The 25,450-nt window shown below is 40.8% G+C and overlaps 1 protein-coding gene across 14 annotated transcripts in view; it reads left to right on the forward strand.

The window, feature by feature from the left end:
* USP28 (ubiquitin specific peptidase 28) overlaps positions 1-25,450 on the forward strand; it is a gene marked incomplete at its 3' end in the record, with an annotated part of 61,307 nt that overhangs the window by 1,962 nt on the left and 33,895 nt on the right. For 12 of the 14 annotated variants that reach the window (XM_081155699.1, XM_081155693.1, XM_081155692.1 and 9 more), the window contains exons 2-5: positions 14,780-14,857; positions 15,886-16,018; positions 18,652-18,757; positions 19,683-19,842. In XM_081155699.1, coding sequence (XP_081011825.1) covers positions 14,780-14,857; positions 15,886-16,018; positions 18,652-18,757; positions 19,683-19,842 — 477 coding nt within the window. Of the gene's footprint in view, positions 1-13,312; positions 13,382-14,779; positions 14,858-15,885; positions 16,019-18,651; positions 18,758-19,682; positions 19,843-25,450 lie in introns of those variants that run through there. The other 2 variants (XM_081155705.1, XM_081155706.1) reach the window with 1 other exon arrangement.

Here is a 25,450-nt window from a genome sequence, read left to right on the forward strand (position 1 = left end):
TGTTCTAGTTGAAAAGAGCTTTCCTCCCCAGACACTGGAGAAGCTGTTTAAAACCTAGAATGCTTCCCTTCGCTTATTGGCGGGTTGTACGCGGGACAGACAGAACCCTCTACAGCCCGGAGGAGTTTAGTAAGGGAGAGATGTACTCTTGGAGTAGGTTCCTAGTGCGTAGTCAAACCTAAAAGAGGACACTGGTGACACTAAATCCCCCAGACTACAGAATGTTGTTCCAGTATCTAAAGAGATTACTTACAGGCAGATTATGTATTTTAATCAATTCTTGACTTAGATAAAAACCCAGCAGCAACATTTACTGTTATTGTAGGATGAACAACTTGAAGTCAGGTTGGTTCTTATAAACCTGTTGTCCTTGGCAGCTGTACTAGGCTTCATCACACATTCTCTATGCTACCTGGAGCCCTGTGAAAACCTGCCAGCTTCAGTGAAAATTTAACACCCTTTTTGTTTTCCCTGGATTTATTGGCTGTTCATTTCCTTTTACCTTGTCTCATTAATTGTGATTTTTGGAGCATCAGTAAATGAGTGATTGGTTGGCTTCCACAACTCTCATGCCTTCCCAGCTACAAACAGTTTCTGCTTACACAGTGAGGAGTCTTTATAAAGCACGTTGACAAATAATGCCTCAGCAGGCAAGATCTTTCTATGAGTCTTGTTTCATCAGAGAAGTTTAAAGCAATAACCAAGTGAAGCAGCTATTTTTCAAGGAAAACAATGATGTTGATAATAACAGTAGCTAACGGTGAGCATGTACTATGTCCCAAACCCTGTGCTCAGAACTTAACATATATGATCTCAATACTTATGACTACGCTATGAAGTTTTCTTTTTTTTAGAATATCTTTTATTGACTTCAGAGAGAGGGAGAGAGAGAGAGAAACATCAATGATGAGAGTCATTGATTGGCTGCCTCCTGCATGCCCCCTACTGGGGATCGAGCCTGAAACCTGGGCATGTGCCCTGACCCAGAATCAAACTGCGATCTCCTGGATCCTAGGTCTATGTTCAACTGTTGCGCTGCCGGCAAGGCTAGAGACCTTTTGATTGTGACTATTGGAGGAGGATGCTGGCATCTAGTGGGTGAAAGCCAGGAATGCTGCTAAACATCCTGCAGTGTACAGGATAGCCCCTAAAACAGTGTTATCTGGCCTAAAATGTCAGTAATGCTGAGCTTGAGAAACCCTGATCTAGATGATCTCTCTCCTTACACTCTTAAATTATCTCAGTCTCTGTTATACTAGCCTAACCCCTAGATACCTTTACTGCCAGCTTCTCTCTTGTGACTCAAAATATGGTCCATGGACCAGCAGCATCTGTATCACCTAGGAGTTTGTTAGAAATGTAGCAGTTTGGATGTGCTGGAGCCAGCTTTTACTGCCTCTCCACCTGATTGTGTACATCTCTTCCCAGCTCCACTTAGTGACCTCATGTTGCTAGTTTGAAATTGCCACAGTGGGAATATTAATACCAAGGAAATAAGCAAACTCTGAGAATCATCACACCACTGTTTGGGCCTCCACCCTAGACCTATTGATTCAGAAACTACCTTTGACAAGATCCCTGGGTGGTAAACTTTGAGAAGCTCTGTCCTTTGAGAATTCTGTCCACAGAATTCCCACTTTGCATTCAGCCATGAACACATGTCCCCAGTCCTCAAATAAAATATGAACAACAAAATTCTCTTCTGCCCTGTCCAGCTATTTCCTTGTCCACCTCTTTTCTTTTGTTTACTTTTTGAACAGTTTAAAAATCTCCCTGTTTCTTTTTTAAAGTGTTTTTCCAATTGCAGTGTAATTCCAATTCACTGTAGAAAATTTGGAAAATGCAGACCCCAAAAGATTAGCTCTTGGCTGATAGGAGGTACAGCCCCCAGACTGAGGCAAGTTGGTTGGCAGATGCCACAGTGAGGTGGCAGCAACAGGTTGTGCAAATGCCCAGTTAGGAGTTGGCTCTGGGGACCAGTCTAGGCTCCAGCAAGAAGAGGGCTGATTGTCCAGAGGCCCTTCAGCAGAGAGACTGACCAGGCAGCAGAAGGTTAGATTGTAGGGCAGTGAGTGATCAGCATCCCCCAGGCTGCCCAACCAGAGCCTTCCCAGTGGTAGGTTTTTAGTATTTGTCACTAGCAAATGGAACAGATCTGTTGGAAATGATCAATGACTGACCACCTTCTGGTCAAATCAGTGGCCTTTTAGTAGTAATTTCTTTTTGTTGTTTTACCTTAGTTATTCAAGTACCCCTCGAGTCCCATTCTCATACTTTTATTTGTAATGATTCCTTATTGCCACTTATTTTGGCATTTGATTTTACTGCTACTTATTATCAATTGTTCACTTTTCCCTAAAAACTTCCTGTGTATAGTTTTTCATGATTTGCTGTAGTTTTATCACAGACAGAAATATGGTGTTGGCCCTTTTGAATTGGCTACATAACGTTACAATTTTCTTTTGAAAATTAGCCGTGCAAAGGATGTTTGAATTTCTCTAATACATCCTTTTTCATCTTGCAAATGCAGCAGTGGGTTTAGGCAGTTGATTACTCTTGATCACCCATTTGAAGGCAGAGCCCTGGCCTCAGGCTTCTGTTCAGTGTCCTGTTAGCACCCTCAGTGCTTCCCTCCTTTGGACCTTTGGGCCCTGTATTCTGGTTCTTCCATCTTTCTTCTCTGCTATGGGCTAACCTGTTTGCTTTCTTAGCTGTTACTGTTCTTTTATTAATTGCTTCCCTGTCTGCATTTGTAATCTTCTACCTCTCTCTTTGGAAATGCTGTTGAACAGTTCTACTTGCATGTCAGCCTCCTTGGCTATTAAGTATTTGCTGCATAGCTACTTTTCCCACACTTATTGTAATAGGCACGGGGATATATAGTTATAGTAATAGCATTGGCCATATGCCAGTTACTGCCCTAAGCACTTTCCTGTACATTTCTAATATTTACAAAAATCCTGCAAGGTAAGAATTATTATGCCTTATTACTGATGAGGAAACTCAGATATTAATATAGCTTATTAAGGGCCTTATATGAGATTTTAAACCGAAGTCCATTTGCGTCCATATCACAGATAAGAAATGAGGCTACTCTTACTCAAGATTGAAACCATTCGACTCCCCACACTGCCATACATGCCTTTCTAAAGCCAAGCTTTCTGACTACCACTTGACAATTTATAAAGCACTTTAACATATGTTGTCATTGAACCTATATAGCAACCCCATGAAGTAAAACTTAGAGTGACTGGGAAGTAAAATTTGCAAAGTGACACAGCTAGTAAGTGATAAAACCAAAACCATAGATAGCATAGGCGTTTTCTCCTAACATATCAGTATGTTTCTTACAACCTCTAGATGTGTTTCGTTGGACAGGCAGGTCACAAAATTTTACGTTTATATAGCATTTTCCATTTTATTAACAATTCCTGTTTGCATTATTTCATTTGATAGTCATACCGGTGCTGTTAAAGCTGATGCTATACTTTGTTTTACAGATGTGGGAATTGATGCTTAGAAAAGTTGAGAGTTGCTCAGAGGCTAGTGTGTGCTGGACTGTGGGCTGCATAGTGCTATTTCCACTTTCTAGGCTTTCTAAATCAAGGGGAGGCCAAAATACTAGACATACAAAGCCTTATTAAAGGTCTGCATGAGTAGGTGCTAGCAGCGTGCTATGTGATGGCTGGTAGTCAGTGTAAACTTGAGATGTCCTAAACAGATGATTTCTTTTTTCAACATTACTTCCCAAGTTAGTACTTTCCTAGTGTTCTTTTTCTTTTTTGGTGTGTGCATGTGCGTGTGTGTGTGTGCATGCACGCAGGTACATGAGCAGGCACAAATCACTCGAGGTGAAATACATATAAAGTTAAGTGTATGGCTCTTAAAGTTAACATTAAGTGTATTCGTACTGTTATGCAGCCACCACTTCTATTTAGTTCCAGCATATTTTCGTCACCCCGAAAGGAAACCCATATTCACTAAGCAGTCACTTCCCGTTCCCCCAGCCCCTGGCAGTGCTGATCTGCTTTCTGTTTCTGGTTTTACCTATTCTGGGTATTTCATATAAATGGAATCATACAATATGAGACCTTTTGTGTCTGGCTGTTTTTACTTAGTATAATGTTTTTGAGATTCATCCAAGTTATAGCATGTATAAGGTACTTCATTCCTTTTAATGACTGAGTAGTATTCCACTCTGCGTATCCACTATATTTTACCCGGTTTTCCGTTGGTGGACACTTGAGTTATTTCCAGCCTTTTTGCCTGTTGTGACTAGTGCTGCTGTGAACATTCATGTACAGGTTTTTTAGTACCTGTTTCCAATTCTTTTGGGTATATACCTAGACGTAGAATTGCTGGGTCATATAGTAACTCTGTTTCACTTTTTGCTCCAGGAACTGCCAAACTATTTTCCACAGCAGCTGCACTATTTTACATCCCCACCAGCAATGCACAAGGGTTCCAGTTGCTCCGCATCCTCTCCCAACACGTTTTCCATTTTTGTTTTTGTTTTGTGATAGCCCGTCTCGTGTGTGTGAAGTGGTATCTCATTGTAGTTTTGATTTGCATTTTCCTGGTGGCTAATGTTATTAAGTATCTCTTCATATGCTTATTGGCCATTTGTATATCTTCTTTGGAAAAATATCTATTCAAGTCCTTTGCCCATTTTTTTTCTGGCACATAAGAACTTATTTATATGATTATAAAGCATTTCCAGTACTGCCTGTCTGTTGCTTCTTTCTGTGCCCACCACCGTGCCCCACATTACTGTGTTCTAGGAGGGTTTTTCAGGCAGATAATGGACCAGATGCGACCTCCCCTCCCAGGAAGCCCAAGTTTCTGAACAAGTTTTATTACACACAGAGGGGATGGGACAAACCTTCTTAGCTGCTGCATTCCCCATGGGTGCAAGGACATCATTCAGATCCTCTCTCTTCCTCCTGGTGTGAATGTGGCACACTCTTTTCTTGAACTTCAGGGCCCGCTTGTATCTCTGTGGCATGTTGCTCATAGGGGGCAAACCACACACCTCTCGGATCATGTTGCACATGAACTTGTGCTTGGTGAAGTGCCTGTGGCGGTGGCTGTGCCTCGGCTTCCTCATGTTCTTGGTCACCTTTGGCCCTTGTTGAGGCCACAGACCTGGGGTAGGGCAGAGCCATGGCTGTTGCTTCTCAGTGGCTGCTGCGGCAGAAGGGCAGTCCTTTGCCCATTTTTTTAAAAAGGAATATTTTTATTGATTTCAGAGATAAGAAGGGAGAGGGGGAGAGAGAGAAACATCAGTGATGAGATAGAGGCATTTGATTGGAATCCTTCTGCATGCCCCGTGCTGGGGATTAACCCTGCAACCCGGGCTTGTGCCCTGACCCGGAATGGAACCACCATCTCCTTGTTTATGGGTTGATGCTCAGCCGCTGAGCCACGGGCCCTTTGCCCATTTTTGAGTTGGGTTTGTCTTTAGAGTTTTAATGTAATCTGGATATTACACCCTTACCAGATTTAAGATTTGAAAATATTTTTTCCCATCCTATGTATTGTCATTTCACTTTCTTAGTAATGTCCTTTGATGCACAAGTTTTAAGTTTTGATGAAGTCCTGCTTACTTGTTTTTCTTTTGTAGCTCGTACTTTTGGTATCATATCTAAGAATCCATTGCCAAATCCAAGATCATGAAGATTTACCTTTATGTTTTTTTCTAAAAGTTTTATAGGATTAGCTCATATTTAGGTTGTTGATCCATTTTGAGTTAGTTTCTGTGTGAGGTAGGGGGTCCAACTTTATTCTTTTGCATGTTGATATCGATTTGTCCTAGCACCATTCTTTGAAGGGATTATTTTTCCCCATCAAAATGGTCTTGGCATCTTAGTCAAAAATCAATTGACCACAGATGTATGGGTATAATTCAGTGGTCTGTATGTCTTTCTTTATGCCAGTACTACACCATCCTGATTATTGTAGCTTTGTAGTAATATTTGAAGTAAAAAAGTGTGAGTCCTTCACCGTTGTTCTTTTTTCAGTATTGTTTTGACTATTCAGGGTCCATTGAAATTCCATGTGAGTATGAGGATGAAGTTTGCAATTTCTACAAAAAAAGGCCGTTGGAATTTTGATATGGATGCCATTGAATTTGTAGATCACTTTGGGTAGTATTGCTATCTTAAAATATTAAGTCTTTGTGATGATTAGTTTTATATGTCACCCTAGCCGGTTTGGCTCAGTGGTTAGAGCATCCGCCTGTGGACTGAAGGTCCCCGGTTCGATTCTGGCCAAGGGTACATACCTCGGTTGCAGGCTTGATCCCCAGCCCCAATAGGTGTGCAGGAGGCAGCCAATCAATGTGTGTCTCTCACGTCCATGTTTTTCTCTCTCCCTCTCTCTCTCTCTCTCTCTCTCTCTCTCTCTCTCCCTCTCTCTCTCTCTCTCTCTTTCTCTCTCTCCCTTCTACTCTCTGAAAAGCAATGGAAAAAATATCCTTGGGTGAGAATTAAAAATAAAGAAATAAGTAATAAATAAATAAATTAACTTTAAAAAAAATGTTATGTGTCAATTTGACTGAGTGGAGAGGTGCCCAGACATTTGGTCAAACATTATCTTGTGTGTGAGGGTGCTCCTGGATGAGATTGACACTTGAATCAGTAGGCTGAATAAAGCAGGTTGCCCTCCCTAATGTCTGTGGGCCTCATCCAATCAACTGAAGACCTGAATAACCAAAAGGCTGGTTAAGAGGGAACTTTACTTGACTGCTGAGCTAGGACATCAGTTTTCTTTTGCCCTCAGACTGGAACTTACATCGGCTTTCCTGGTCTCAGGCTTTCTAACTCAGAGTGAAACTACACCACTGGCTTGCTGAAGGTCTCCAGCTTGCTAACTGCAGGTATTGGGACTTTTTAGCCTCCATAATCGTAAAAGCCAGTTCCTTATAATAGATTAATTTACCACCACACACAGGAAACTGGGAATCAAGGGTTCCTTTAAACACACATCACACATCCCCTCTTGGTTCTGTTTCTTTGGAGAAACCTGACTAACCCAGTCTTCCAAACCATGAACTTGAATATCCTTCCATTTATTTAGATTTCCTTTAACAACTTTCTCAATGTTTCATACTTTTCAGTGTACAGGTCTTTCACCTCCATGGTTAAATTTATTCCTAGGTACTTTATTCTTTTAGATACTGTTATAAATGGAATTGTTTTCTTAATTTTCTTTTCAAATTGTTCATTGCTGCTGTATAGAAACACAACTGATTTTCATGTGTTGATCTTATTTCCTGCAAAATTATTAAATTTGTTTATTAGCTTTAGTAACTTTTTTGGTGGATTCTTTGGGATTTTATATATCATGTCATTTGTGAATAGAGATAATTTTACAGTTTCCATTCCAATTAGATGCCTTTTATTTTTCTTGCCTAATTGTTCTGGCTAGAACTTCTAGTACAGTGTCGAATAGCGTTGGTGAAAGTGGGCATCCTTTTCTTGTTCCTGATTTTTGTGGGAAAGCTTTCAGTCTTTCATCACTGAGTATGATGTCAGGTGTGAGGGGTTTTTTGTTTGTTTGCATTTTTCTAAAGGCCCTTTATCATGTTGATGAAATTCCCTTCTATTCATAGTTTTCTGATTGTTTTTGTCATGAAAAGGTGCTGGGTTTTGTCAAATGCTTTTTCTGCATCATTCAGGATGATCTTATGTTTTCCCTGTTCATTCTATTAGTGTGGTATATTATACTGGTTGGTTTTCTTACTGCTTTTCTTTTACGTCATTGGCAGTAGCATTCTCTTAGGCATCCGTATTCGAATATTTGACTAATACTTGAGATGCTCAGAGTATACCCTACCTTTCTGTTTCTCCTACCAGCATCCTGGCTGTCTCATCACACTTGGCTTATTCCATAGCCCTGTAACTCTAGTTAAGCTTTCTTTCCCTAGTCTCAACCCACATTGAACTAGTTGTTCACATGTGCTAGATTAATTCCCTTAAGGTGCCCCCCCGAAGTGTCTCCCGTGCCTTGGAATCTGTAATGAGTTTCCATTGCTCACCAGGTCAAGTCTCATCCTGACGTATAGCACCTTTTCTAATCTAATCCCACATCACTTCTCTGGCCCCTGTTATTTATCAAAAATAGAAACTACACACTGAGGCGTACCTAATAATAACTTAAAATTTTACTGTTGTTAGATTTCTAAAACTATAAGCATGTAAACTTGATTTCTTAAGTCTTTCCCCATACTTTCCTAGCTTCTCAAACTTAACAGTATATTACTAACAATGGCATTTTTTTAACTTTTGAAGATGCATTTCATATGACCTTATTGTAACTGCTTCCCAACCTAATTTGTATTTGGTTCAGTCATGTATTCAAAGAAATGAGAAAGTGTTGTCTTAATAATGTCTTCTAAAGTAAGAAGAAGGCAAGGTGCAGGACATGATAGCTAGTATGAAAATAATATTCATGTGCATAGGCTATTCTGGCAAGACAAATCAGAAACTATTAATAGTGGTTACTCCTGGGAAATGGGACTGGGATGGGGAGAAGAGGGAAATTTCCTGTTCATTTTATATCTTTTTGTACTGTTGGAATTTCTTACTCAGTGCATTTGCGAAAAAGAGATGAGAAAATTTTAAAGTAAATAATGATTAGTTCCTTTTTTTCTTTTAATTCCAACTTAAACTCCTCTATACCATATTAGTGACTAAATTTGAAAAGCTCTTAATGCTTTTTAAAACTTTAAGCCAATTAATGAACTGAAACAGTCGTTTTCAAATGATGTTTTTACATCATTAAAAGAAGTTATTGAGCAGCCTATTTCGGGATTTAGTTGTACCCACAAAAAACTGCTATTAGTCATTTTTAGAGTCATAGCCTTCTGGCACTGTTAAACAGAAAATCTTAACTTCCACTGCCAAAAGTCTTTTTAAACGAAAGAGTTTATGAGACCATTGCTAACCAAAAAATGTAAATAGATAAAGAAGAAGACAGGTGTTGGGTCGTGGAGTCTAAACCAACCACAGCAGCATGGCTGGGTGAGGACCACATGTCCATCATCCTGGAGCTTTGCATTGTTTTATACATCAGTGGGGGAGTGGGGAGAAGTGTAAGCCTCTCAGAAAGGATTTATGTTAGCTCCAGACAAAGGGGCTGGGAGAAGGTGAAAGAGGCTAATTCTGGGATAGGGGCTAATTCTGAGATGGGCGCAACAGAGCTGTAAGGAGGAAGTGTCTGTTCCTGTGGATTATAGCCACCAGGAAATTAATCCCAAGTTACAACAGATACACTGGAACCTGAGCAGTCTTTTGTCAGGGCTGGTCCACAGCTATGAACAGGCTCTCATTCTCCATCTGCTGTGATTTTAATTTAGATCATCTCAGAATTCGTAATTTGTTAATATGTTAAGTTTCTGCTTTATCAGTAAATTGGACCAACACAGAGTTGTTGCTGGAAGAAAAACTGAAAAAGCACCACGGCTCTTGTGGACTCTTCTTGTTTTGTGGAAGTTGGAAAGGTTAGTGTTAGTCTCAACATGCATTAAGACCCTGCTGTCCAGACTGGATTTCTGGAGTTGTTTCTATATATTTTCTTTGACTCCTATAGTTATTACTTTGCTTTTTTTTGGTACTGAAGTTTTATTTTAAAATTGGAAAGCCAAATCTTTAATTTTGGAGGGAACTTTATTGTTCACACCTTGGCAGTTCTTTGGAGTAAAGGAACATTTATCAATATTTACTTAGTTGTTTTTTTAAATTGGTTTTAGAGGAAGGGGAAAGAGAGAGAGAGAGAGAGAGAAACATCAGTCGGTTGCCTGTGCCCTAACTGTGAATCCAACCCCCTACCTTTTGGTAAGTCACACCAGCCCGGGCAATATTTACTTAGCTTTAAGTGTAGAAATGTCTTCGTAAGAATAGACAATTGAGATCAGGAAATATGTGTGTCAGAGTGATGAAAATAGCATCCCTGCCCCTTGTCCCAATACTAAACTGGGTATTTTAAAGATAAAACTCCGTAATCTCACAAATTTGCCACATCTGATCAAAGAGAGTTTTAATTAGTTGCAGTAGGATTAGGCCAGTTACTGTTTATTACAATAACTTGGTTGCTTAATGTTTTTATTGCTGATTAATCCTGTTTACTGCTTATTATGGGATGAGTTGCTGTTGTTGCTGTAAGCATACCTCAGTCCTGAGGAGTGAACTGGGTTACGCCAAAACCACCAAGTAGCCAAGGTCAGAGAGCTGGAGCTCCTCCTTTCCAGTGCCTCTTTCTTCTCTGCCTCTGGGCAGGAAAAGAGAGTACTTTTGTTTTATGAATACAGTGTGAATTCAGCTAAGGAAATGCAAACCTGTTGGCTCTTGCCTGTTATTTGGCTTGATTATGACTGGGGCACAGGCTCTGTCTTGTCCCTTGTTGGGTGTGTACTATATATAGCAGCCTTGTAGTGGTAAAGTTAATATTTAAATCAGCTTCCTGTGAAGTCCCAGGAGAAACTGTGAGTTAGTAATACAGTAGGATCCTAGTGATCTTAGTTGGTCTGTTACTGTAAAATTAACATTTGATACTTAGTACTTATTAGGATTTTGGTTGTGGGTACTATTTGAGAACTTAGGTTTAGGTGACTATTTATTAAGACCAAGTCATGTAATAGCAGTTGTTTGCATTAACAGCATAGGTTAATCCTTTGTTATTCAAACTCTTAATAGTTATATTTTAATTCAAGACATTTGATGACAGATTAGGTTTTGTAAACCTTAGTTTCTAATTCCCACAATGAAGATAATGATTCTTACCTTTAATGGTTATTATAAGGTTACGTGTATGTGAAGCACCTAAAGTTGCTGACACAAAGGTGTTCAGTAATGTTACAGTTGTTATGAGCACTGTCTTATGGATAATTCAAATTAGAAAATATGTTGTATAATTCTTGCCTTATCATGTTTAAAACAATTAAAGAACCACAGGATGAGAAATACTGGGTAAAGATAGTCTCATTCATTCACAAACTCATCTGTTCCCTCAACAGTGGAAGTTAGAAAGAGGAGAAATAGTAAGGACGAGAGTTCAAGGGAATACCGTTGCCCTGGCTGGTGTGGCTCAGTTGGCTGGAGCTTTATCCCGCGCACTGAAAGGTCGCCCGCCAGCTGGATTCCCCGTCAGGCTCATACCTAGGTTTCGGGATTGCTCCCTGATCGGGGCATGTGCGGGAGGCAACCTATTGATGTTTCTCTCTCACATCGATGTCTCTCTTTCTCTCCCTTCCTCTTTCTCTAAAATCAATAAAAACATATATATTTTTTCAAGATGAATATAACCCTTGACTGTAGGTTAGCATTCTATGCTTAATCAAATGTAGGAGGTATTACTAGGAATGCTAGAAATAATGCTTCAACTGAGTCTGTGAAGTAAGGAATTGTGTAGGTCTGTAGTAGAAAAGGTTGAGCAGGTTAAGGGCAGAACCAAGTAATAGTCTGTGAGTAATAACAAGATGAATCTGGATTTGAGGTGACATGTAGAACACTGTTCTTAGAGCTGTACAAAATGATTTTACAAAGTTGTCATCGCTGCCCAATAGCTTTAGAAAATGGAAACTAAGTGTATTTTCCTTTCCTGAGTGTGTTATGCTATATGTATTGATGGTCCACTGCTACCTATTACAAAATAAGTGATTTAATATTTGCGTACCGTATGTCATTGATTTGCAGTTGTTTGGCATTCTGAGATCTCTAAAATTGAGGGCTCTTACATTTACTGTCTTCCAGATGTGATATAGTCATCATTGTCTGCACACATACAGGCTTGGTCATAGCCATTCTTAGTGTCACGACAGTTGAGTTATATGTACTGTGGGTGCTACACAGTTAGTTTACTTCCCACTTAAAATGTCTTTAAAGAGATCACATTGTGATTCAACTTTAAATAGAAAAAGGAAACTGTATGAAGGCACAGAAACAGAATCACAGGATATAAATTTGATTTTACATGAAACAAAATGTTTCACATTTTCTTGCAAAGCTGCAATCAAGTGCCTTATGGGACCTAAGAAAGGAAGATGCCGTAGGTATATTTGTTACTGAGAAAGGTACAGAAGAATTGCCTATCACATGCCACGCTGTGCACCTGGAAGCAAGAGAAATGGCTATATTTCTCAACATAAATAAATTTTAGAGCCACAAGAAGCTGGTGTGACTGATTCATGTGTCTCCTAGGACTGTCATGAAGGCACTGTATCATAAATTAAATGGCAATGGTTTTTCTCCTTAGTGCTGCGTAAAGTACTTTTTATAACTGATGAAACTTTAGATGCAGTCAAATATAGTATTTACCTCAAATACAGTGTCTTCCTGATGATAACTTGTTTAGTACTGATTGTACTATTAAGTAATCAAAGTTGTGATTATATAAAGGCAGGCAAAAAAAATAAGAAACTTGTTAAGATGCAGAGGTCAAGGTCAAAATACAAGAATAAAATATTTGCGTTGTTTTGCATCAAATAGATGTTCTTGCCTCTTTTCTCAGATACAGCAATGCACAGAGGTTAGAGGGCAGACTTGAATCAGGCAACTTGGGGTCAAATCTCAGTTTCCCCCCTTACTAGCAGTAACCTTGTGTAAGTTATTTGACCTCTCTGTGCCTCAGTTTTTTGTCAAATGGGCGTAATATCTATCTCAGGTTTGTGGTGAGGGTTAAATTAGTTAATACACATGAAGTGTTCAGAAGAACACCTCGCTAAAGGTAAGCAGCGTGGGTTACTTATTATTTTTTACTGGGATTATTTTCTCTGAACACCAGGTATCAGTTGATGTACAGAGTCATTTGAAGTAAAGATGTGATTATCTCACCCATTGTTACCTTCTTGGCTCTAATTTAGGTTTGTGCTACTCATTTCCCTCCCAATTATTCCCCCTCTTTTCAGGGTATATTGGTTTTGATTCTTAGAAAATTGTGTATGATTGAGATTCAGATACTTCTACCTAATAAAATCAAATGGAATTAGAGTTTGGAGAAAACTTTTTAATATTTTATTTTTGGAAAATCCACATGCTTTGTTTTCGGCATTTGCCAAGGCTGAGTCTGGACACCTGCTAGTCTGAGAGTCACTCTCCCAGTCCACAGGCAATGACTTTCTTGGACAAGACTCACAGCCTCAAGGACTGCTGGTCTCAGCAGGGTCAGGCTTCATTTCTAGCCTATGACTGTGACCTGGACTAGGACAGAAAGACTGACTACAGGGGTGTTGCGTTTAGTTATTTCTAGTCGTGTGATTCTTACGTGTTGCACTGGGCCCGCAGCTGTTGAGGAACATAGGATCCTGTTTCTGTTACAGCTGGCGGTGAAAGCGCAGTGCCTCTTGGGATGTATTACTAACTGAAAGACAGTCAGTGGTGAAGCAGTAAGTACGAGTCTGGGCTTAATTCTGGGATAATCTTAGGAATGATATAAACTAGATTGCTTCTCAGTGAGTTAAATTTCAATTATTTTGTTTTCAGTATTCATCTAAATGATCATTGTCTTCATTTGGACAGCCAATTATTTAAATTGAGCTTACTTGTAAATAGTTGTTTTGTGTTAACTTTTGTCTCTGTGCAAAACAGGATAAAATGTTCCAGTGAAGATGTTAAGGCTGAAAAGGGGCTATAAACGGATCTTGGGGTAGCCGGAAGTTACCACAACATAGGTTTTTCCATGATTTAAATCAGTGAAGAGAAAACATTCCATAGAGTATTCTCCCTGGAATTTTATTTATAATTCAGAAAATTCTAGCTTTATTCTTCATTTAAGCAATTAAACCTAAAGTTTTAAATATGATGTGGGTGATATCATTTGTTAATCACATGATTGGAAAGTTATTGTTAGTGAAAAATGACACATACAAATGGCATGCACAGTGAAGCTTAAAATAGCACATCTTCACATCCGTGCACATTCCCTGCACTCCATGTGTGACCTCTGTACTTATGTACCACTCCCAGAAAGACCCGGAGGCCCTTGACGCATCCCTTAGGGCTGGAATATTACATTTAAATGTTTTGTGTACTTCCAGTTTTACTGTTTACTTATAGTTCTTCTACACGAGCCAAAAACATTTTCCATGAGGAAGTGTCCAAGAGAGTATCAGCTTTGGCATTTCAGAATATGCCTTGACAGTGTTGGGCTGGGGACACTTTCCACTTACCTACCCCTTAAGTTCTTCTGGCTGATTGAGTAATTCAGCTGACATACAGCAGATTAACAGAAGATCAAATTTAGTAAGTGCGCACAAAGAATTCACATAAACATGAAAATTCCAAAGACTGAGGCAACAAGAGGTAGATTTGTCAGTTTGGACAAGAAAGGAGGAGTCTGGGATTTCTGAGGGGAAATCCGCAATTCACAGGTATACAACAAAGTGGCAAGCAGATTCTTACTAGGTGACTCAGAAACAATGGGCCGCACTTAATTCACGTGCTCCAGTGAGTCTGCTAAGGTGATTATGCTAAGGTTCCCTTCCTGAAGCAGGGTTTTCATTTGAATCTCAGTAGGTGGGAAAGGGTGGATAACTTTTCCTGTTTTGTTAAGTGGTAATTGTTTTCAGCTCAAGATAACCTGCATGGCAGGGGGCACATTATGGGAGACCAGACCCCACAACATCAATGCCTTGTTGCTTTGAAGTTGTCAGTTCTTTAAAGTAAAAAATGCAAATCTCAGACCTGTTTAGTTTTGATGCTTGTATTCTTTAATGTATCCCAGCTTACTTTCTGACTGACATTTGTCTATGTTTTGTTTTGGTTTGTTTGTTTCTCAAATGTAGAGCTGCCAAATGCTGTTAAATCAGCTGAGAGAAATCACGGGCATTCAGGACCCTTCCTTCCTTCATGAAGCTCTGAAGGTTAGTTTCAAGGCTTCTATTAGTCAATAGGCTTTAAACCAGTTGTTCATGTCGTAGTTGTGTCAATTCAAACTCTTAATGCCAAAATGAAAGTGTATATAGTGACAGAAGCTTTTACAGGTCAAATAACCCAGGATCTTCAACATGTAAATTATAAGGGGGGTTGGATGGGAGAGACTCATAGTAGGGGGAAACCCTATAGCGTAAAAGAGATTTATGAAACATCAACCAGTTGCATTGTATAGACTTTGTAAGGATCCAGACTCAGACAAATGAAAAGATACTTGAGCCAGGGAAGTTTGAAATGGTTATCTGTTACTTAAAAAGCTGTTGCTTACTCTTCAGGTGTGATAATAGCATTGGGGTTATATTTTTAAAAAGATACATTCTGAAATGTTAACTGATGAACTGAAAAGATACTTCTGATTTGCTTCAAAATATCTGGGAGAGAGTAGGCAGAATAGATAAAATAAGATCGACCACCTTGATAACTGTTGAAGATGCGTGATGGGTACATGTGTTCAATTATACATTCCCTCTACTATTGTAAATGTTAGAAAGTTTTCCTAATAAAAATTTAAAAGCAAATACAAGTATGGTCACCACTACAGAATATACCTGCTTAGCATTTTTACTTTAGAGGCTGACTTCATTTAGAGTCTGTGTTGCCAACCCCCTTTTTGATACATCATGTCTTCGCTGTTCTGTGAAATCAGAGGTAGTAACATCCAAGGCAGTAAGAACAAGTCTCCAGCAAGATTTCATTCTGTTTTGCATTTTGTGGTAAATCAGAGCATAGCAGCTCCTTTCGTGTAACTAGGAGTTTGGTACATGTTTTAAGCACAGTGCCTTACTATCCACTGTACTCCCCCTCACCCCCCCAGTTCTACCCTAGACTTACGCCTAGACTTACTAAGTATGTCACCAGGGTATTAAGGAGTTGTAACCAAGCAAGAAACTAATATGCTACTTATTTTAAATTCTGTGATGCTTTACTTTTGAAGTTTTTATTTTTTCCCTCTCCTTAGGCCAGTAATGGTGACATCACTCTGGCAGTCAGTCTTCTCACAGATGAAAGAGTGAAGGAGCCCAGTCAAGACACTGTTGCTACAGAACCATCTGAAGTAGAGGGGAGTGCTGCCAACAAAGAAGTATTAGCAAGTAAGTACATCCTGTTGTAGTCCTGTTTCAACTAGCAAAAAATAACAGATGAGTGTGTGTTTCCTATCACTCACATCAACCCTTTGGAAATAATGGTAATGATAGCTAATTATTAAACCGTTACTATGTGCCAGGCACAATTGTAAGTACTTTCCGTAGATGCATTCATTGACACTTATTTAACGAGCACCTGCTATGTGCCAAGCACTCTTTTAGGCACTGATGAACAGAATAAACAAGATGAACAAAATAAACAAGAATCCCTGCTTTCATGTTGCTTATTTTTTTGAGGGGAGATGAACATTATATAGTATATTAGAACATGCTAAGTACCATAGAGAAAAAGTACAGGGTGGAATGAAAAAAGAAGTTCTGAGGATTAGATTCAAACTGGGATGAGCCTTGTGGGAAGGGGTGAGCGAGTAAGTCACGTGAGGCCTTAAGATGGGAACATACATCGGTTTGCTTAAGGAGCAGCAAGGAGGCCAGAGCCGAGGCGTAGTGAGTGAGGAGGGCAGGAAGGGATGAAGCTGTGGAGGGAACAGGAGCAGATCATGCAGAGCCTTCATAAGTGTTTGGCTTTCCTCTGAGTTAGATGGCTAGCCACTGGAGAATCTGGAGCAGAGGAATGATGCACACTGTTTCCATTTTCTAAGATTGTTCTGACTGCTGTGTTGAAAGCAGAGTGTGGGGGAGTGGGTTCTGAGATGGGTCAGAGCAGGGAGCTAAGGACCAGTGAGAAGGCTATTGCAGATGGTGTTGGGTGGAGTGGGATGTAGTGGTGGAAGGGCGAGAAGTGCTTGCTGTGTGGGCTTTGCTTACAGAGACAAGGATTGTGAAAGAGGAGTTAAAGGTGACTCTGAGTTTTTTTCCTAAGCAGCTGCAAAGATGGAGTTGCACTTAACTGACAAGGGAATAACTGCAGATGGAGCAAATTTGGGGTGGAAGATGAAGCAATGGGTTTTGGCAATATTAAGTTTGGGATGCCTGTTAGACATTCAGATGTAGTGTCAAAAGCAATGGAGATCCGTGTGTGCAGTTCAGGGGAGAGATTCAGCTGGAGATAGGTAAAACCTGGAATCATAAGCCTGTAAATGGTATGTAAAGTATGAGACTGGACAAACTCTCCAGGTAGTTGATACAGAAAAGAGAAAAGTCTGTATATAGGTCCCTTACTGGATACATGACTTGCAAAAATGTTCTCCCATTCTGTGGGTTGTTTTTTCTTCTTCATTTTCTTGATGGTGTCCTCTGAAGCCCAAAGGTTTGTGGGGGTTTTTAAAATTTTGATGTCAGATTTATCTGTTATTTCTTTGGTGGTTTGTGCTTTGAATATCATCTCTAAGGTGCCATTGCTCAATCCAAGATCACAAAGATTTACAGTGTTTTCTTCTAAGAGTTTTATCATATTAGCTGTTGTCATGAGGGCACAATCAAAGTTCATTTTTGTAAATGGTGTGAGGTAGGGATTTAAAGTCATTCTTTTGAATGTGAATATCCAGTTGTCCCAGCACCATTTGTTGAAAAGATAGTCTTTCTCTATTAATTCTCTTGGTACTTGTGATGAAAACCAATTGACCATAAATGTGAGGTTTGTTTCTGTTCATTGATTCTGTTCCATTGATCTGTATGTTTGTCCTTATGCCAGTAGCCCACAGTCTTGATTACTACAGTTTTGTGTTTTTTTCTTTTTAAATTAAATGTTCTTCATTGCTCATGTATAGAAATTCACTTAACTTTTGTATATTGATCTATTACCTAACCACATTTTATTAATTATAACTATTCTCTATTGATTATTTTGTAGGTGATCATTACCTGTGAAGTATGACAGCTTTTTTCTTATTTTCTAATTCTTATATTAAAAATTATTTTTTCTTTTCTTATTGCACTGACCAGAACTTTCAGAACCATAGTGAACAAAAGCCTTGATAGTGGACATCTTTGTCTTAGTCTTGGTTTTAAAGGAAATATGTTTAACATTTCACCATTAAGTATAAAGTGTGCTGTGGGCTTTTCATGGATTCTCTTTCTCAGCCTAAGAATACTCTCTTCTCTTTCCAGTTATCTCGGAGTTTTTATGCTTGAATAGAGGTTGAATGTTATCAACTACTTTTTCTGTATCGAGGTTATCATTTTTTCCTTTAACTGTTAAGATAATGAATTTTACTGGTCTGTTTTCTTTTTTTTTTTTAATATATCTTTATTGATTTCAGAGAGAGGAAAGGAGAGGGAGAGAGAGATAGAAACATCAATGATGAGAGAGTCATTGATCGGCTGCCTCGAGCCCACAACCCTGGGCATATGCCCTGACCGGGAATCGAACCCCGGTCGCCTGGATCCTAGGTAGACGCTCAACCGCTGAGCCACGTCTGGCCGGGCGCTGGTCTGTTTTCTAATGTTAACTCAATGTTTCCTACAGTGAACTCAACTTGGTCTTAATATAGAATCTTTTTTTGTACATTAGCAGGATTCTGTTTGCTAGTGTTTTGTTTAGGTTTTTTGCATTTGTAATCATGTGCGAGTTTGTGTATATCTAGTTTTGTGAATGCTTTTACTTTTTTTCCTGCAATACAGACAGAAGGACAATGTTTCCTGCATGCAGACTAATTAAATTTCAATGTATCTTGCAGAAGTAATAGACCTTACTCATGAAAACAAAGATGATCTTCAGGCTGCCATTGCTTTGAGTCTACTGGAGTCCCCCAAAGTTCAAGCTGATGGAAGAGATCTTAACAAGTAATTGATTTAATTTATAATCTTTGCTCCCCACATTAGTGTGTAGGTCAAAGGCAATAGCTCTGTGTCATTCAGGAACAGTTCTGCCACGCTCCTTTAATTGCACCTGAATTAAATTTTTTAAGGAAAATTTGCTAAATTTAACTTACTCTGGTTCACTTTTGAAAATGCCAAATATGGTAAGTGTCTTATTGCAGCCTGTGATCTTTGAGTAGAAGCCTGCAGGTTGTATAGTTCATATTGCTAATTGATGGTGGGAAAAACCCATCCTAGTGCAAGTATCCAATAAATATGTATGCCCTTTATAAACTTTGAGCCTTTGTAAACATTGAGGGTTATATTGACTTTTGAAAATGAAATAAGGACCCAGCTACCCTGTTTCAGAAGTGAACAGGGAATATAGTTTTTTAATTGCTACTAAGTTGGTGATTGGCTGGAATTGTCCACAAATATCCAGGTCCAGTGGTGGCCTGTCAGTTTCCAGATATGTTTATTTCCACATACTGTTGAGTTGTTTCTTTCAGGGAAACCCAGGTCTGTGGTTTGTGTGCTAGACAGTTAGGAGGCTCTTTTCTTTAGCAGGTTGTCTCTCTTGCCTCTTTCAATGATGTGGTCTGAGATAGGGCACTGTTGTTGAAATCTAAAACTTTTAATATGATAGCCATAAATAGTCTTGAGTCTCAATTCAGTTCCAACAGGCACCTTATTAGTAATAATCTCTGTTATGGAAGGATTAATATCTCTAAGTTTAAACCTTACTTTTCACTTAGGTTATAATTTTATAATTACTGTATAGCCATTGATCCCCAGTGAATAGTTTATCTGGCCTTTTGAACTGTCTATGAAAGGTTACCAGCATCTTCCATGTAGTATGTTGTTCTTTAACTTTTCCTTTTCTGGTGTATGGTATGTTGGTGCAATACAGGATGCACGAAGCAACCTCTGCAGAAACTAAACGCTCAAAGAGGAAACGCTGTGAAGTCTGGGGAGAAAACCCCAATCCCAATGACTGGAGGCGAGTCGATGGTTGGCCAGTTGGGCTGAAAAATGTTGGCAACACATGTTGGTTTAGTGCTGTTATTCAGGTATGATATTTTTACGAGACAACTGTGTCTTCTGGAAACAATGTTATAATTTACCAAACCGAAATGTGAGAAACATAGCTAAAAAAAATGGAAACATATATAAAACTGGAGAGTTTCCCCATGGCATTGCTGTATTTGGTTGCTTTCTTGTGTTCTGGGTTTATATGCTTCTGGTGTCTGTGGTCGTAAGTATTTTGAGTAGGTGTTTTGGATCAGCATTCAGTGACTCCTGTGTTGTAGCAGAGCAAGAGTTAGTAAGGAAGCCAGTTGTTGGGAGGCCGTCCTGCATATCCAGGCAGGTAATGATGGTGGTCTGCAACAGAGAAGGGGCATAAGCCATGAGGAACAGACTTAAAGCATTCTGGAGGTATTAGGAGATCAGTTCTGAAGGATTTGGTGAAGTGACTAGATTCAGGATCTTTGCAAGAGAGGGCGGAGGAAGATCCCCAAGGTTTCTAGCTGGACTAACCAGGTGGATGATGCCTCTTGGCACTTCGGGGGGGCTAATTCAGGTGTGTGTTAAGGGTGGGATTTCTGTTCATTTTTTTTCCTAATAGTTATTAGGTGGCAGAGCCAAGATATGTGACAAAAATAATAGAATAGGTTGTCACTTAAAGTATCATAGACTGTGGATGAGAGAGGAACCTTGAAGGCACTCTAGTCCAGAGTCCTCATTTTAATTTTTTATCTTCTATGAATCCATGTATAATGCTCTTTTCACTGAAAATACTTCTAAATACTAAATAAAAAAAAAGCAACACATGTCCTGTACAGGGGGCTCCCTGAAGGCAGAGATAGTGTATGATTCACCTCTCAGGGTTTCTTGAGCAGATAAGTGAGTGAACTGAGTGGGTGAAAGAAAATGTGTCACATACTGTGATACAGAGGGATTAAGAGAACAAACCCTGGTGGTTGAGGAAGCCTTGGGAAGCCAGGTGACCCCCCGGGGCTGACTCTGCTGTGGCCCCATCATGGTCTTGGAGTCCCTCATGTGAGAAGTGGGATGGACTTGGCCCCGTTTTCCTCCGACTGAAGTGATGTGAGCACAGCGTTGGACAGCTGTCCGTGCAGGGGGTGGCCGTGCCTGCCCCATTCCCACTGGGTGCCCCAGGTTAGCAGCTCGGTTTCTTTCTCGATGACGTGACTGGGCTTCCTGTCATCCCTGACATACATGTGCAGATTTCCCCCCTAGGAATCTCCAACTAAAACCTCACAGAAGCAGGGACTCCTCTGCCACCTTAGGCTTCTGTGTGACCATCCAGGAGTACTTTGCAAAGTGACTTTTAGGATTAATTTATCAGTGGACTTCTTGCTTTAACCTAAACCCAGCAGGAAGCCACAGAGCCACCCCCTGGCCCTTCCAGTTCCATTTGAAAAGTCAGCCAGCAATGCATTCCCTGGACAGCTGCTGGTGTGTGTGTGTGCAAATGTGCCATCACCCTACCATCTGCTGCCGTCGCACTCCTGGAACCTCCTACTTCCTGACACAGTGGAGCCGTGAGGTTTGTGAGGTGGTCATGGCCTTCAAGCCCAAACCGTCACATGGCCTAACTCCTGCTCTGATAAAGGGACTCAGATGCCGGGGGTGGCCCTGGCAATCCAGCACCTCAAATCTAATTTTTGTGAGGCAGGCCTTTGGGATCAGTTCAGTTTTATACTCGCTGAGTTTGAGGTGCCACGTGAAGGTATCATGTAGGCAACAAACTCTGTGAATCTGTAGTTCAATGAAAAGATCTGGGCTGTGGATATGGTTCTGGGGATCAGTAGAATGGGTGTTGATAAAGCCAAGGGAGTGGATGAGTCCCCTAGAGAGAGTGGCCTCTCTAGAGTTCTCAGGCATCTGCACCCGACATGGCCATGTGTGGCACTTGATCCCTCCCCTGCAGTCTCACCCAGCTGCTCAGCCAGAAGTGGGATCTTCCCTTTCCACACATAAAGTCCGTGGACTCCTGTGTCTGGCACAGCTTTAGCCCTGGGAAACCACAGTGAATAAAATAACCCTCACTCCAATGGAGTTTACTTTGAAAGGAGTGGCACAGACAGTAAACAAAGTATGTGTCAGGTGGTGATAAGTGCCATAAAGACAAATGCATGGGAGTAAGGGGCCCAGAGAGGGATCAACTACAGAGGGAAGGGTTGCTGTTTATATAGGGTAGTTAGGTGTGGCCTTTTTGATAAAGTGGGTATCTGAGCAGAGGCCTTCATTAGGCGAGGGCATGAGCCATATAATTACATGAAGACCATTTCATATAATTACATAAAAACATTGTAGACAGAGGGAACAGCAAGTAAAAAACCCAGGTTCTGGAGCTTGCTTAATGAGTTGAGAAATGGAAAGGCTAGAGCTCAGTGGTAGGGGAGAGGAGGACCGATGGCAGTGAGGTCAGAGGGGAGGGGCGGGAGCTTGGGGTCACGGTGAGGATTTAGGGATCATATAGGAGATGGGAAAGCACTGAAGACTTTGGAGCAGAGAAGTGATTTGATCCTACTTGCGATTTAAGAGGATTATTGGACTCTGTGTTGAGAATAGGATTTAGTGAGGTAATGTAGAATTAAGGCCATCAGTCAGTTCTTAGAGGGAGAGAGAGACTGAGAACCCTCCCTATATTCACAGCCCCTCAACCTCCGCTCCTGTGAGAGATGCTGGAAAGAACTAGCAGATAGAGGGGATAACCGAGTAAGGTTTCTGAGAAAGCATGAGAGGACAGGGTATAGGACATACAGGGACAGAGAGGGAAAGGGCGGGAGTAGTAGGGAAAGTACAAGGAAGAAATGACTGCAAGTTAAAGCTGATAGAGTTTCTAAGAGTCATTTTTTCCCCTGTGAAATAAACAGCCCTTTTCTGAGCCTGGGCGGAGGAAGGGGAGAGTCAGATTTTAAATGGAGTGAAAGTTTAAAAGAGTTTTTGCAGACATTGGGCAACCATTTGGCACCAGAATACAAAGCAGTATTTCTAACAATTTTAAGGTTGTTGACCTTGAATGTATGGTGAGATCAGTATGTCCTGTTTTTGTTGGGACTTCTTAGCAGCACTCTGAAACTGTTGAGTAGAAAATTGAATTCATTTAGGTTAGAGGATTTGCTGGGTATGATGAAAGGTAAAAGGGCAATTTAAGAATTTAATGAAGGGTATCAAAGCTAGAAAGGGAAAAATGAAGACAGGAAGGAACTAATGATTGAGGGGAAAGGAAAGTGGTCAGTTTCCTTGGGCTCCTGATGAAATGAAAAGACAGGTGTCCTGTGGGTAGCTGAAAAAATAAGCCAGAAGACAGGTTATGGTTCAAGAGTGGGATTTCCTGAATTTGTGATTTGAGCATTGGCATTTTTTCAGGTATTGGCATAGCCTGGGTGTGGCCTCAGGTAAGGGTATCGAGGTGGACTGGAGGAATGTGTCCTAGAGAAGACGCTCAGGAAGACTGGTCCCTGGGCCGAGTGGATGAGTGTGTTCCCGCAGCACATCCTAGTTGAACACCTACTGTATGTCTAGAGCTGCTCTAGGCCATTGAGATACAGGAGTAACACAACCAAGACAGAGCCTTGCCCTCATGGAATTAAGGTTTAAATAAATTTATATACTATGTCAGACTATGGCCAGTGTGATAGAACAACAGCAGGGTAAGGGAGGTTGCAATTGTTGCAGGAGACCAGGAGCAGGTTGCAGTGTAAACTATGTTGTCAGGCTGAGGAGAGGAGATTGGAGCAAGTATCAGATAACTGGGGAGCAAGGGAGTGAGTCGGGCAGATGCGGGGGAAGAACATGCCAGGTCGGGGGAACCATGGAGCAATGCCTTGAAGTGGGAGTGTGTTCATGGGGTTGGTGTGTGCGCAGAGCACCCAGGAGTCCTGAGTAGCAGGAGTGCTAGGAACAGATGGGAGAGTCATTGGGGATGAAATTGGAGAGGTAACTTGTCTCTCATTCTGAGTGAGAAGGGGAGTCATCGAGGGTTCTGATCAGAGGGCTGATGGACTCTGACTGAGTTTTAGAAGGCACCCTGGCTACTGTGAGAGCGGGTGGAGTGGGCAAGGATGAGGGACACCCATTGAGACCACTGCAGTCGTCCGAGGGCGAGGTGGTGGCCTGCAGCTGGCCAGTGCCTCGGAAGTAAAGAGGTTAGATTCTTGTATTCTGAGGTGGAGCTCACAGGAGGTCCCAAGGGTTGCATGTTGACTGAAGTCACCTAGTAGAATGACAGGATTTGGGATTCTAAGAACCGTTACCAGAGACTAGTCTTGAGTGAGTCGGGAGCTTCATTTTGGTCACGTGAGAAAGATGGGAGAACCTGCGTGGCGGGTGATGGGCACAGGGACGTTCTGGAGACAGTGCCCCAGGAGCAGCGGTGGGAGTTTGGCTGCAGGGAGGTGGTTGTATGTGGCACCCAGGGGCTGAGTCCAGGTTCTCCTTCTGTGTAGGCTGGGAATGGCCAAGAACAGGAAAGGGTTCCAGGACCATTCCGAGTTTCTCACCTTTGACGCCTGGGGGATGAGGGTGTAACTGAGTGGTACAGAAATATAGGAGGAGCAGCAGGCGTCGGAGGATCGTGTCATGTTGGGTTGGGAAGTGGGGTACCCTTTGTGGTTTACAGTGGCATTTGGGGGGAAGCCCGATTTTGGTGAAGGTGAGGAGGTGGAGTGACGTGACTGAAAATGTAAAGCCATTTTCTCGTGGTAGAACCGAAGTCCTGGAAAAGGTTAGTGGGGGCGGTGAGCAGAGCAGCAGTGAAACCGCAAGGAATGGGGGCATGTGAGGGAGGCAGTGGAGGTGGAAGCAGAGGGCAGGGCGCTGATACTCCGGTGCAGCTGTCCTCCCCTCCCCCCTGGTGGGCGAGGCCCGGCAGCTTCGAGCAGGGGCTGCATTTGAGGAGGAGGAGTTGGGAGAAGGAGTCATAGTCATATGACTGATTTGAAAACATTATCTTTCAAAAGATACTCATAGTAGAAAAATGTATAGGTTATAAAACAAAGTAATCCTTCTAACTCTGCCAGCCAGATATCTGCTATTAATTTTTTAAAAAAATGATACTAGGATGAGTGGAGAATGGCAAACAGTGTTGCCCCCGCCGCCCCGCTCAGAGGTAAATGTAACTAATCTGTGCTGTCCAGTCTCTGTTGTTCCCATCCCCAGTCAGCGCCTCCTTTCCCTCTGATACAGCCATGTATGTGTGAATCCTAAACAATATCTAATACTGTTTCACATATAATTACACTTAATAGAAACAATATAGTACTCTACTTTTCTGTAACTTTAATTCACACAAAATTTATATCTGAGATTTATCCATGGTGATTCATGTAACTTGATCATTCATTTTCACTGTTATATGGAATCCATTTTTATGAAAACATTTTTTCTACAAAAGTATTTTAATGACTGCATAATAGTCTATTGTAGAAATGTACTGTTATATAATGGTCTATTGTATAAATGTACTGTAGTTTATCTAATCTATTCCTCTGGTTAGCCATTAGGTTGTTTTTTGTTTTTTTTCTAAGAGGGTTAACATTCTTTCAGCTCAATTTTTATGCATACCCATTATTTCATTCGACATAATAGAAGTAAAATTACTATGTGGACAGTTATACATACTTTTAAGGTAAGAGAAGTATTTTC

The sequence above is a fragment of the Miniopterus schreibersii genome (genome assembly GCF_964146895.1).
Source record: "Miniopterus schreibersii genome assembly, chromosome: 12".
NCBI lineage: Eukaryota > Metazoa > Chordata > Mammalia > Chiroptera > Miniopteridae > Miniopterus > Miniopterus schreibersii.